Source organism: Oncorhynchus nerka, linkage group LG26 (assembly GCF_034236695.1).
Source record: "Oncorhynchus nerka isolate Pitt River linkage group LG26, Oner_Uvic_2.0, whole genome shotgun sequence".
Classification (NCBI taxonomy): domain Eukaryota; kingdom Metazoa; phylum Chordata; class Actinopteri; order Salmoniformes; family Salmonidae; genus Oncorhynchus; species Oncorhynchus nerka.
In genome coordinates this window covers 29,713,814-29,728,739 of record NC_088421.1, presented here as the reverse complement: position 1 = coordinate 29,728,739, position 14,926 = coordinate 29,713,814, and the positions used below count along the sequence as shown (strand labels likewise).

The following is a 14,926-nucleotide window of genomic DNA, read 5'->3' as shown; positions in this document are numbered from 1 at the left end:
GTAGCCTAGTGGTTAGAGCGTTGGACTAGTAACCAGCAGCAGGTAGCCTAGTGGTTAGAGCGTTGGACTAGTAACCAGCAGGTAGCCTAGTGGTTAGAGCGTTGGACTAGTAACCAGCAGGTAGCCTAGTGGTTAGAGCGTTGGACTAGTAACCAGCAGGTAGCCTAGTGGTTAGAGCGTTGGACTAGTAACCAGCAGGTAGCCTAGTGGTTAGAGCGTTGGACTAGTAACCAGCAGGTAGCCTAGTGGTTAGAGCATTGGACTAGTAACCAGCAGGTAGCCTAGTGGTTAGAGCGTTGGACTAGTAACCAGCAGGTAGCCTAGTGTTTAGAGCGTTGGACTAGTAACCAGCAGGTAGCCTAGTGGTTAGAGCGTTGGACTAGTAACCAGCAGGTAGCCTAGTGGTTAGAGCGTTGGACTAGTAACCGAAAGGTTGCAAGTTCATATCCCTGCGCCATCAAGGTACAAATCTGTTGTTCTGCCCCTGAACAGGCAGTTAACCCACTGTTCCTAGACCAGTTAACCCACTGTTCCTAGACCAGTTAACCCACTGTTCCTAGACCAGTTAACCCACTGTTCCAGGCCGTCATTGAAAATAAGACTTTGTTCTTAACTGACTTGCCTAGTTAAATAAAGGTAAAATAAAAAGTAATCTTGTCTATAATTAGATACATGCACCTCTTCTGTCATTATATGTTGCCTTAGAAGACTAAATAAACCATTGCTCACCAGAATAAGATCATAAATTAATAGAATGAATCCTTCAATCTAGTTAATATCGGTAGTGTCACGGGTTTCTTTTTCCTCCTCTGAGGAGGAGTAGGAGAGATCGGACCAATGTGCAGCGTGGTAAGTGTCCATTTTAGTTTATTAAAACTGAACACTAAAGAACACAAAATAACAAAGTGACTGATACAAACGGAAAACCGAAACAGTCCTGAAATGTGAAACAAACATTACAACAGGAAACAATCACCCACAACTCAAAAGTGAAACCAGGCTACCTAAGTATGGTTCTCAATCAGGGACAACCAGGCTACCTAAGTATGGTTCTCAATCAGGAACAACCAGGCTACCTAAGTATGGTTCTCAAGCAGGGACAACCAGGCTACCTAAGTATGGTTCTCAATCAGGAACAACCAGGCTACCTAAGTATGGTTCTCAATCAGGGACAACCGGGCTACCTAAGTATGGTTCTCAATCAGGAACAACCAGGCTACCTAAGTATGGTTCTCAATCAGGGACAACCAGGCTACCTAAGTATGGTTCTCAATCAGGAACAACCAGGCTACCTAAGTATGTTTCTCAATCAGGAACAACGATTGACAGCTGAGAACCATACCAGGCCAAACACAGAAATCCCAAATGAAAGAAAAAAGAACATAGACAACCCACCCAACTCACGCCCTGACCATACTAAAACAAAGACAAAACAACAGAACTAAGGTCAGAACGTGACAGGTAGGCTAAAGTTCTCTGTCATCTCTGCTTCTTTCGTGGAGGAAAGATGTTTAGGGACCGGGGAGAAAATGTAATAACAAAAAAAATTAAGTACATTTCCAAATTACATCAGTTTGACCGGTTGTAAGCTGTGAAAACAACCCAACATGTTTCTGTTAAGATTTCAGTTCGGCCTGGATGCATATTTTATGTGGTTGAAATACTATCAGCTTTTATGATGTTGATAAAGAGAGCACCTTTGCAGACAGTATCTAACTGCACATTCACATTCTCTCAAAATGCTGAAAGAAATCATATTTCTCCACTCCTGTCCCAGAATCAAAATATAGCCTACATTTGTTGTATCATTTCACTACAAGAAATGCTTAATTCTGATATTCTGATATTAAGACTATGTGAGAGGTTATAGACCTACAGGCAGTGTCCAGATTCCCATTTCCATTTAACCCATCTGAAGAGTAGGCTACAGTTCCCTTGATGTGCCATAGGCCTATTTGAAGTCCTCGTCTTGTGTTTGTTGAATTTGTATAGTGCCTCACAACCATCACACATAACATAGCCAGCACTGCTATCATCCTCTTTTACCACTTCTAACCTTTCTGGCCTCCCTTCTCTTAATAATTTACAACTCTCCATTTTGAGCTTTTCTCTTGAATTAAACTCTGACATTGCTATTTTTGCCTCTGTGGGTCAAAGTAAACTTTTCTACCCGTTCCCAAAATAATTTTCAGATTGGCATGTAGGCTATTGGTGCATGTACAGTTAGACCCTAAGGCTAATGCCAGATAGCCTAAAACAGCTAAATAAAAACCTCAATGTAGCCTAGACATATAAATTACACAAGAATTATACATTTATGGATTTTTCATTCTGAACATACGGACTCAGACCTTTTAGGGCAAGATTTTCATCAGGCAAAGACATACAGGCTTTGAGCAAATTAACATTTCAAATAGACAGAGCTCTGAATAGTGCACCTAGTGATGCATAATTACCCTGTTTAATTAAAATTTGGTTAAATAATCACCTCCTTCTCACAGGAATTATTAAGGGAAAGTAACAACATAAATCAGGCTGCAGACTGTAATTATATTCCATCATATCTATTTAAAATGTTATGCTTAGTTTACTCAATAGAAAAGGTCCCTTTTAGATATGTGAGTGTTTGCGTTACCTTTTTCTGCAGAGCGCAGTGGAAGATGAAGATGAACATGCCCTGGAAGGCGTTGAAGGTGGTGAAGAGGTAGGCCATGATGACCGTGTTCTCATTGATGAAGAGGAGGCCGAAGGACCAGGTCAGACCTAGCAGGAAGAGCAGGGCGATGGCCCCAATAGCCCATGACCTGGGGAGGAGAGGGCATGCTAATGTTAGCTTAGCATCACAATGACACCACTCACACAGACCGAAGCCAACCCTCTACCCAGCATGGCTGTTTTGCCTTAAGATGCATGTGTCTCAACTGTACTGGCTTTGAACCTACTATCTGGAATATCTGCTTTGAAAATGACTCATTGTTATTACAATACAACGGTGGTCTCAGAGCATTTTGTATTATACTGTACCTAAATCTGAGATACTACATTTAGTATGATATGTTACGGTATGGTATGTATTCATTTGTGGATCTCCCTTATTTCAAAACATATATGTTATAAATTCCAATTTGTTGTTGCTAACGTTAGCTAGGTGGCTAGCTCTTGAGGTTAGTATTTAAGGTTAAGGATTTATGGTTAAGGATAGGAGTTAGGTTAAAGGGTTAAGGTTAAGATTAGTTAAAAGGGTTAAGGTTAGGGTTAGCTAAAAGGGTTAAGGTTAGGGTTAGGTGAAGGGTTATAAGGTTAGGGGAAGGGTTAGCTAACATGCTAAGTAGTTGCAATGTAGCTAAAAAGTAGTAACTAGTTGTAAAGTTGCTAATTAGCTAAAATTGTCCATGATGAGATTCAAACACTCAACCTTTGGGTTGCTAGACGTTTATGTTATTTGTCCACCCATCAACCCAGACCAACCACCCTACTTTTGTTTTTGCCGTAACCTTCTGTCTTATGTAACCACACCAGACATAACATATCATACTAATTTAAGTGTCCTGGATTTACATCTACTATGTAACCAGTCTGGACAATATGACAAACATTATTCTGCTTTTCCTTCATTTTTTCAGATTTCCAACCCATCTCTCACTGATACAGGAAATGCCTTAATCACATGACCTGGGAGGCTTCACTGACCCCTAACCTCTGCTGAGTGGGACTCACTTGATGTTGTCGAGGCGACTGGAGTCAGGTTTTAGGGCAGAGGAGTTGCGGGTCATCTTGTGCACGGTGATCATGAGGAACACCAGGTTCAGCTAGGGGGGGGGAAAGGTCAAAGGTTACACACCTCTACAACGCATTCAGTGGAATCCTAGAACACCCTCTGGTCTTAAATTGTTGTAACATTTGTGAAGTTAGTCTTTAGTACAGGCCCTATGTTCCTCCAGGAACTAAGAGGATTAAGTAAATAAGTAAGAAGCCTAAATGAAAAAGAATGTAATACAGTTGGTCATAATAGCATCATAATGAATGACTGTACCATAATAACAAAAGAAACAGGGCCAATGAAGCTCCAGATGAAGTAGTTATCCACCCGCAACCAGCACCTAGACATGGGACATAGGAAAAGATTCAAATATCACAGTCACACTCGCACACACACACAAATCACACATCACACACACACACACTCATCCCCTGTCTCGGAGGATATCTTATAGAAGCTAATCAGCAGGCTTCGGCTAACTCTGTTCAAAACCCTTGTCCATGGGGGGAAGACAACGAAAGAGAACAATCCTCTTTAAACTACACTCCATATTACATTCCCTGTCAGGGGAACAGTCTAGGCACTCTAAACTAGCATAACCCTGTCTCTCAATCTGCAGGTGAAAAGGGACTGCTTCACACGTACGCTTTCTTGGTCCCATAGCTCCGGTAGTCTATGGCTGCCGAGATGCCCACCACCAGAGCTGGGAAGCAGTAGCCACACAGGTAGTAGTACTTCTTGCGGGAGTACTCGCTCTCAAACACCTCCACCAGCAACAGATAGAGCTGCACCCCCTCCAGACACATCCAGGAGAATGCAGCCAGGAAGAAGAAGTGAAGCAGCCCAGCAAAGATCGGACAGGCAATCTGAGACAGAGAGAAGGAGAAGGAGAAAGAGGGAGACAGAGGGAGGTCAGGGAGTGAGAGAGAGAAAGAATGAGAAGGAGAAAAAATTAAAAGAGAGATTTAAAAAACAGAGGGGTGAAAAGGAGTGAAAGAGAAAGGGAAAATAGCAAAGGAAGGTGAGTAAGATCCAGAAAAAGACAGCATAGGGTCATTCAAGCCCTGTAACAGAGGACCTTTTCATTCTCATGGTCCATAATGAAAAGCACTTCCCCTTTAGTCTGTCTGATGGTGTTCCAAGTGCGAGACAGACGTATCTCTGTCCTGTATTAGGTGTTCCATGTACGAGGCACTTGTCCCCTTGCCTGGCCCCAGATCAGTTATTTCACATGCCACATGACAATGTCTTTACGACTTAACAAGACAGCACAAACAGATCTGGAACCAGGCTACATGTCCCTCTCTCCCTCTCCCTCTCCCCTCCCCTACTCACGTGGTACTGGGTCTTGTCGATGCCGATAAGGAAGAGGAGCTCTGCGATGAAGAGGTTGATGCAGAGGTTCTTGTGGATGGTGTTGCGGTCGGTCTGCAGGCCCCTCAGGAAGCAAAAGGTAGAGATGCAGATAGCCAGGCACACCAAGCTGATCACTATGCCCACCCAGGTGATCACAAACAGGATCAACTCGTGCATCCTCCCAGGGTACTGTGGAGAGAGAGATGGTGGGGATGGAGAGGGAGGAAAAGGGGTGGGGGAGAGAGATGGGGGAGAAGAGGAAGAGGAGAGGTGAGACAGATATAGGGAGGAAAGGGATGGGAGGTAGTAATGATGGGAGACAAGGAGAAAGACAAGGAGGGACAGGGTGAGAGTGAGAGAGTTTATATTTGTAAATGTATTCTCATTCAGCTAAAATGTAGACAAGAAGACAAGACATCCTGAAAAAATACATGACATTCACATTCAAGTGAATGTCAGTCAGAGTTGCAGGACATGAATTTTTAAGTGTGAGTGCGTGGGAGGGAGAAATAAAGAGAGAGATTGAAGGAGAAAGAGAGAGTAGTTTGAGTAAGTGTGCGTGTGTTTACATGCATGTGTGTGTTTGTATGTACGTGTGTGTGCATGCATGTGTGTGTGTGTGCGCCAAGGTTATTCTATTTTAGTGTTTTTATATTCGTCTTTATATCTATTAGTTTGAAGAACATTGTTTCAAATCAGTTTAGTTTCAGTTAGTTTCACATTCACTTTACTAGTTTTTATTTAGTGTAAAGGTGCAATCAGCAGTTGCTACATACATTTTTTGCCTTGTAAATTAATGACATGCACCCATTGATTCTTGAAGAATATTACTTATAAATGAGCTTAGTTCAACTGTCATACCCCATCAGGACTTCACAAATAAGCTTGTTTATTCTGTAAACAAAGTAAATGTAAACAAACAATGTATAGCATAAAAAACAAGGTTAAAACTATAATTTGGATATCAGTCATGATGGTCAGTCCTTGCATGCATAGCTATATCTATGAATTTCTTGTTTTTACTTCCTGCTTTTACTTCCTGTTTTGAGAAATTGTAGAAATGGGTGGGGTTAATGTAGGAATGGGTGGAGTTTAGTCATAATTATGACTGTGGGTGTGTTATCTAGTGACGGCCATCAATATGTGCTGTGTCATAGAGATCCTGTTAAATTACTAGAGGGGCTATTTCATTAACCCTCAACATTCCATCAGCAACTGATTTCAGCAAGTTTATGGATGTGGATTGACTGCATTGTTTGAATAGAATGTTGGCATATTGGCAGTTTCTTTGAAAAATTAATGGAATTATTCCTCTACAATTGGATGGCTAGCTAGCTAACAGACCAACTCCCTAACCAAAATGGCAGATCTTTATCCCATCATAAGAAGGTTCATGTCCATTCTAGTATTCAAATTCTTAATTATATGTGCTGTTATTGGTTGATTCAGCTCTAATGAGATTACATAAACATATATTCCACTGTATTAGCCACATCAGTTAACATAATTCCACTGAACATTCTACATTACCGTGGAAATGATTGCGTCACAATACCAGGCAGCCATTGCGAGTGTACCCATGAGTTTACCAGTCAAATTGGGATGTTCCAAGACCATTTTATTCATAGTTTGCTACAACACCGTGCTTGTTTCAGCAAGGTGTAATAACATTTTATCATGTCCAAGAGTTATCGCAGAAACAGGGCACGTTTGATCACTTTTGTCAAGTCGTTGACCATTTTTGGTCACAGCCTTCCAAAGTGTGTTGCATTATGGTGATAAAATCTGTCTGACTTGTGCCTATATGACAACTGCATGAACTTGACAAAAACCATGTGGTCAAAGATCATGAAGTTTTGACTGCAGTCAACTTCAAGTTTCTGCATTTGCTCTTCATCAACTTCATCCTGTAGCCATTGCCTGAATTGTAGGAGGCTCTATTGTCAACCAATCATTATGGTGTTTTTGTTTGACCCACGGGAAGTGACCAAAGATATGACTGAAACAGGAGCACACTTTGCCGTGATTCACATACTGTATATGTAAATTCATTTAAAAAAAATAAACGTCCTCTCATTGTCAACTGCGCTTATTTTCAGCAAACTTAAGATGTGTACATATTTGTATAAACATAACAAGATTCAACAACTGAGACATAAACTGAACAAGTTCCACAGACATGTGACTAACAGAAATTGAATAATGTGTCCCTGAACAAAGGGGGGGTCAAAATCAAAAGTAATAGTCAGCATCTGGTGTGGCCACCAGCTGCAATAACTACTGCAGTGCATCTTCTCCTCATGGACTACACCAGATTTGCCAGTTCTTGCTGTGAGCTGTTACCCCACTCTTCCACCAAGGCACTTTCAAGTTCCCGGACATTTCTGGGGGGAATGTCCCTAGCCCTCAACCTCCGATCCAACAGGTCCCAGACTTGCTCAATGGGATAGGGATCCGGGCTCTTCGCTGGCCATGGCAGAACACACCCTCCTCCCTCATGTGGTACCCTTCCTGCAGGCTCATCCTCACATGACCCTCCAGCATGACAATGCCACCAGCCATACTGTTCATTCTGTGCGTGATTTCCTGCAAAACAGGAATGTCAGTCTCCCCTGTAACTCACAGCGTTAACTCACAACCTCAGTCTGATGATGCTGTGACACACCGCCCCAGACCATGACGGACCCTCCACCTCCAAACCCATCCCACTCCAGAGTACAGGCCTCGGTTGAACGCTCATTCTTTCGATGATAAACGTGATTCCGACCATCACCCCTGGTGAGACAAAACCGCGACTCGTCAGTGAAGAGCACTTTTTTCCAGTACTGTCTGGTCCAGCGACAGTGGGTTTGTGCCCATAGGCGACGTTGTTGCCAGTGTCTGGTGAGGACCTGCCTTACAACAGGCCTACAAGCCCTCAGTCCAGCCTCTCTCAGCATATTGCGGACAGTCTGAGTACTGATGGAGAGATTGTGTGATCCTGGTGTAACTCGGGCAGTTGTTGTTGCCATCCTGTACCTGTCCCACAGATGTTCAGATGTACCAATCCTTTACAGGTGTTGTTACACGTGGTCTGCCAGGACGATCAGCTGTCCGTCCTGTCCCCCTGTAGCGCTGTCTTAGGCGTCTCACAGTACGGACATTGCAATGTATTGCCCTGGCCACATCTGCAATCCTCATGCCTCCTTGCAGCATGCCTAGGGCACGTTCACGCAGTTGAGCATCTTTCTTTTGGTATTTTTCAGAGTCAGTAGAAAGGCCTCTTTAGTGTCCTATGTTTTCATAACTGTGACCCTAATTGCCTACCATCTGTAAGCTGTTGGTGTCTTAACGACCGTTCCACATGCTCATTAGTTGTTTATGGTTCATTGAACAAGCATGGGAAACAGTGTTTAAACCCTTTACAATGAAGATACGTGAAGTTATTTGGATTTTTATGATCTTTGAATGACAGGGTCCTAAAAAAGGGATGTTTCTTTTTTTGCTGAGTTTATATATAATGTGAGATTTGAGGCTCTCTCACCAATTGATAGTACAATGTACACGCACATACAGTGGCCTGCGAAAGTATTTACCTCCCTTGGCATTTTCCCTATTTTGTTGCCTTACAACCTGGAATTAAAATCGATTTTTGGGGGATTTGTGTTATTTCATTTACACAACATGCTTACCACTTTGAAGATGCAAAATACTTTTTATTGTGAACAAATAAGACAAAAAAAACAACAAAAAAAAGAACTTGAGAGTGCATAACTATTCACCCCTCCCAAAGTCAATACTTTGTAGAGCCACCTTTTGCAGCTGCAAGTCTCTTGGGGTATGTCTCTATAAGCTTGGCACATCTAGCCACTGGGATGTTTGCCCATTCTTCCAAGCAACTACTGTGTAGTGTAGGGCTTAAAGTGGTCCTATGGACAGATACTCCAATCTCTGCTGTAGAGCTTTGCAGCTCCTTCGAGGTGATCTTTGGTCTCTTTGTTGCCTCTCTGATTAATGCCCTCCTTGCCTGGTCCATGAGTTTTGGTGGGCGGCCCTCTCTTGGCAGCTTTGTTGTGGTGCCATATTCTTTCCATGTTTTAATAACGGATTTAATGGTGCTCTGTGGGAAGTTCAAAGTTTCTGATATTTTTATAACCCAACCCTGATCTGTACTTTTCCACAACTTTGTCCCTGACCTGTTTGGAGAGCTCCTTAGTCTTCATGGTGGCGCTTGCTTGGTGGTGACCCTTGCTTACTGGATTTGCAGACACTGGGGTCTTTCAGAACAGGTGTATATATTCTTAGATCATGTGACACTTACATTGCACACAGGTGGACTTTATTTAACTAATTATGTGACTTATGAAGGTAATTGGTTGCACCAGATCTTATTTAGGGGCTTCATAGCAAAGGGGGTGAATACATATGCACGCACCACTTTTCCGATTTAAATATTTGGGAATTCTTTGAAACAAGTTATTTTTTTCATTTCACTTCACCAATTTGGACTATTTTGTGTACCCCCTTTAAATGAAATCCAAATAAAAATCCATTTAAATTACAGGTTGTAATGCAACAAAATAGTAAAAACACCAAGGGGGATGAATACTTTTGCAAGGCACTGTATATTTAGCCTTGCAGCTCAAACGCACCCAATATATGTGGTGCAGATTCCGAAACTTGAAAACCCTATAAAAAAAGCTTAAAAAACCCATTCTACCCCCCCCCTCCAAAATGACTAAAACTGAACATAATTCTTGATGGTTTTTATTATTGTAGTTAGTTTTGGAGTCAAAGATAACAGTTTCAGTATAGCCCGATGTGGAGATCCTGTGTGTGTGTGTGTGTGTGTGTGTGTGTGTGTGTGTGTGTGTGTGTGTGTGTGTGTGTGTGTGTTTGTGTGTAATATCCACTGGACCTACATCAGGCTGGTGGTGGGCCATAAGCACAGCAAAGTTGGTGAGGTGGGAACAGGAGCAGGTGGTGTGTGTGCTGTTGGTCTCCAGCAGTCTACAGCCCTGAGACGACCACTGGCCTGTCATCGACCGCTCAGAGTAATTCCAGAACGAACAGTTGGGACTGTAGTGGTTCTCCAACTGGAGGGAGAGAGTGAGAGAGAGAGAGAGAGAGAGAGGGGGTATTTCAAATGAAAATGAATTAACTTTATTGATACCCAAGGTAAATGGTTCTGTCGCAGGCTTTATAACAACACACAAACATAAATAACAAACATAAAGTGCTGCAATCCATTTAAACATGTTTCTATACAGTACAAGCAGATGACAGGGAAAGAAAATACAGCCTATTTAAACAGTTGGCAAATATGTGGGAGAGAGAGAGAAAGGGTGAGAGGTGAAATATATTGTAATGCATATGCACAGTAACAGAACAGTGTGTACAGTGTGGGGGATGTAGGGTTTGATGCTCTGTATACAGTATGTGTATGGGCTTGTTTGTCTACTACAGTACACTATGTGTATGGGCTTGTTAGTCTACTACAGTACACTATGTGTATGGGCTTGTTAGTCTACTACAGTACAGTATATGTATGGGCTTGTTAGTCTACTACAGTACAGTATATGTATGGGCTTGTTAGTCTACTACAGTACACTATGTGTATGGGCTTGTTAGTCTACTACAGTACACTATGTGTATGGGCTTGTTAGTCTACTACAGTACAGTATATGTATGGGCTTGTTAGTCTACTACAGTACAGTATATGTATGGGCTTGTTAGTCTACTACAGTATATGTATGGGCAGTCTACTACAGTACAGTATATGTATGGGCTTGTTAGTCTACTACAGTACAGTATATGTATGGGCTTGTTTGTCTACTACAGTACACTATGTGTAAGGGCTTGTTAGTCTACTACAGTACACTATGTGTATGGGCTTGTTAGTCTACTACAGTACAGTATGTGTATGGGCTTGTTAGTCTACTACAGTACACTATGTGTAAGGGCTTGTTAGTCTACTACAGTACACTATGTGTATGGGCTTGTTAGTCTACTACAGTACAGTATGTGTATGGGCTTGTTAGTCTACTACAGTACACTATGTGTATGGGCTTGTTAGTCTACTACAGTACACTATGTGTATGGGCTTGTTAGTCTACTACAGTACAGTATGTGTATGGGCTTGTTAGTCTACTACAGTACAGTATATGTATGGGCTTGTTAGTCTACTACAGTACACTATGTGTATGGGCTTGTTAGTCTACTACAGTACACTATGTGTATGGGCTTGTTTGTCTACTACAGTACAGTATATGTATGGGCTTGTTAGTCTACTACAGTACACTATGTGTATGGGCTTGTTAGTCTACTACAGTACAGTATGTGTATGGGCTTGTTTGTCTACTACAGTACAGTATGTGTATGGGCTTGTTAGTCTACTACAGTACAGTATGTGTATGGGCTTGTTAGTCTACTACAGTACAGTATATGTATGGGCTTGTTAGTCTACTACAGTACAGTATGTGTATGGGCTTGTTAGTCTACTACAGTACACTATACAGTGTATGGGCTTGTTAGTCTACTACAGTACACTATGTATGTGTATGGGCTTGTTAGTCTACTACAGTACAGTATGTGTATGGGCTTGTTAGTCTACTACAGTACAGTATGTGTATGGGCTTGTTAGTCTACTACAGTACAGTATATGTATGGGCTTGTTTGTCTACTACAGTACACTATGGGCTGTATGGGCTTGTTAGTCTACTACAGTACACTATGTGTATGGGCTTGTTTGTCTACTACAGTACAGTATATGTATGGGCTTGTTAGTCTACTACAGTACAGTATGTGTATGGGCTTGTTAGTCTACTACAGTACAGTATGTGTATGGGCTTGTTTGTCTACTACAGTACAGTATGTTGTATGGGCTTGTTTGTCTACTACAGTACAGTATATGTATGGGCTTGTTAGTCTACTACAGTACAGTATATGTATGGGCTTGTTAGTCTACTACAGTACAGTATGTGTATGGGCTTGTTAGTCTACTACAGTACACTATGTGTATGGGCTTGTTAGTCTACTACAGTACAGTATATGTATGGGCTTGTTTGTCTATACAGTACAGTATGGTATGCTTGTTAGTCTACTACAGTACAGTATGTGTATGGGCTTGTTTGTCTACTACAGTACAGTATATGTATGGGCTTGTTTGTCTACTACAGTACAGTATATGTATGGGCTTGTTAGTCTACTACAGTACACTATGTGTATGGGCTTGTTAGTCTACTACAGTACACTATGTGTATGGGCTTGTTAGTCTACTACAGTACAGTATGTGTATGGGCTTGTTTGTCTACTACAGTACACTATGTGTATGGGCTTGTTAGTCTACTACAGTACACTATGTGTATGGGCTTGTTAGTCTACTACAGTACAGTATGTGTATGGGCTTGTTAGTCTACTACAGTACAGTATGTGTATGGGCTTGTTAGTCTACTACAGTACAGTATGTGTATGGGCTTGTTAGTCTACTACAGTACAGTATGTGTATGGGCTTGTTAGTCTACTACAGTACACTACTAGTCTACTACAGTACACTATGTGTATGTATGGGCTTGTTAGTCTACTACAGTACACTATGTGTATGGGCTTGTTAGTCTACTACAGTACACTATGTGTATGGGCTTGTTAGTCTACTACAGTACACTATGTGTATGGGCTTGTTAGTCTACTACAGTACACTATGTGTATGGGCTTGTTTGTCTACTACAGTACACTATGTGTATGGGCTTGTTTGTCTACTACAGTACACTATGTGTATGGGCTTGTTTGTCTACAGTACACTATGTGTATGGGCTTGTTAGTCTACTACTACAGTACACTATGTGTATGGGCTTGTTAGTCTACTACAGTACAGTATGTGTATGGGCTTGTTAGTCTACTACAGTACAGTATATGTATGGGCTTGTTAGTCTACTACAGTACACTATGTGTATGGGCTTGTTAGTCTACTACAGTACAGTATGTGTATGGGCTTGTTAGTCTACTACAGTACACTATGTGTATGGGCTTGTTAGTCTACTACAGTATGTGTACTTGTTAGTCTATACAGTACAGTATGTGTATGGGCTTGTTAGTGTATGGGCTTGTTAGTCTACTACAGTATGGGCTTGTTAGTCTACTACAGTACAGTATGTGTATGGGCTTGTTAGTCTACTACAGTACACTATGTGTATGGGCTTGTTAGTCTACTACAGTACACTATGTGTATGGGCTTGTTAGTCTACTACAGTACACTATGTGTATGGGCTTGTTAGTACAGTCTACTACACAGTACACTATGTGTATGGGCTTGTTAGTCTACTACAGTACAGTATGTGTATGGGCTTGTTAGTCTACTACAGTACAGTATGTGTATGGGCTTGTTAGTCTACTACAGTACACTATGTGTATGGGCTTGTTAGTCTACTACAGTACACTATGTGTATGGGCTTGTTAGTCTACTACAGTACAGTATGTATGTATCTACTACAGTACACTATGGTATGCTTGTTAGTCTACTACAGTACACTATGTGTATGGGCTTGTTAGTCTACTACAGTACAGTATGTGTATGGGCTTACAGTTAGTCTACTACAGTACACTATGTGTATGGGCTTGTTAGTCTACTACAGTACAGTATGTGTATGGGCTTGTTAGTCTACTACAGTACACTATGTGTATGGGCTTGTTAGTCTACTACAGTACACTATGTGTATGGGCTTGTTAGTCTACTACAGTACACTATGTGTATGGGCTTGTTTCTACTACAGTACAGTACACTATGTATGTATGGGCTTGTTAGTCTACAGTACACTATGTACACTATGTGTATGTACACTATGTGTATGGGCTTGTTAGTCTACTACAGTACACTATGTGTATGGGCTTGTTAGTCTACTACAGTACACTATGTGTATGGGCTTGTTAGTCTACTACAGTACACTATGTGTATGGGCTTGTTAGTCTACTACAGTACACTATGTGTATGGGCTTGTTAGTCTACTACAGTACACTATGTGTATGGGCTTGTTAGTCTACTACAGTACACTATGTGTATGGGCTTGTTAGTCTACTACAGTACACTATGTTAGTCTACTACAGTACACTATGTGTATGGGCTTGTTAGTCTACTACAGTACAGTATGTGTATGGGCTTGTTAGTCTACTACAGTACAGTATGTGTATGGGCTTGTTTGTCTACTACAGTACAGTATATGTATGGGCTTGTTTGTCTACTACAGTACAGTATATGTATGGGCTTGTTTCTCTACTACAGTACACTATGTGGTGTAGTGTTTAAACTCCTGTATGTGTACATTATGTCAATGTACATTTATGTTTATTTATTTATTATTATTTTAAAATGTATTTTACCTTAGTTTAACTAGGCAAGTCAGTTAAGAACAAATTCATACTATTATTGATGTCCTTGGAACAGTGGGTTAACTGCCTTGTTCAGGGGCAGAACGGCAGATTTTTAAATTGTCAGCTCAGGGAATTGATCTTTCAACCTTTCGGTTTATGCAAGTGTATGTGAGTGTAATTATTACGTGAGTGTAGTGTATATATTGGAGTGGATTGTGTATGGGAGTGTATTATGTATGGGTGTGTGTATGGGAGTGAAGTGTGTATACTGGAGTGTATTGTGTATGGGTGTGTATGGGAGTGTATTATGTATGGGTGTGTATTGTGTGTATGGGAGTGGATTGTGTATGGGAGTGTATTGTGTGTATGGGTGTGTATTGTGTGTATGGGAGTGTATTGTGTGTATGGGAGTGTTTCTAGGCCGTCATTGAAAATAAGAATTTGTTCTTAACTGACTTGCCTAGTTAA

The 14,926-nt window shown here is 41.3% G+C and overlaps 1 protein-coding gene across 1 annotated transcript in view; it reads right to left on the bottom strand.

Moving 5' to 3' along the window:
* LOC115124040 (adhesion G protein-coupled receptor L1-like) overlaps positions 1-14,926 on the bottom strand; it is a 94,329-nt gene that overhangs the window by 11,853 nt on the left and 67,550 nt on the right. Inside the window, exons 15-20 of the mRNA XM_065010951.1 lie at positions 10,018-10,191; positions 5,096-5,305; positions 4,406-4,626; positions 4,034-4,100; positions 3,718-3,809; positions 2,636-2,804 (exon numbers count right to left, since the gene is read on the bottom strand). Of these exons, the coding sequence (XP_064867023.1) occupies positions 2,636-2,804; positions 3,718-3,809; positions 4,034-4,100; positions 4,406-4,626; positions 5,096-5,305; positions 10,018-10,191 (933 nt within the window). The remainder of the gene's footprint in view (positions 1-2,635; positions 2,805-3,717; positions 3,810-4,033; positions 4,101-4,405; positions 4,627-5,095; positions 5,306-10,017; positions 10,192-14,926) is intronic.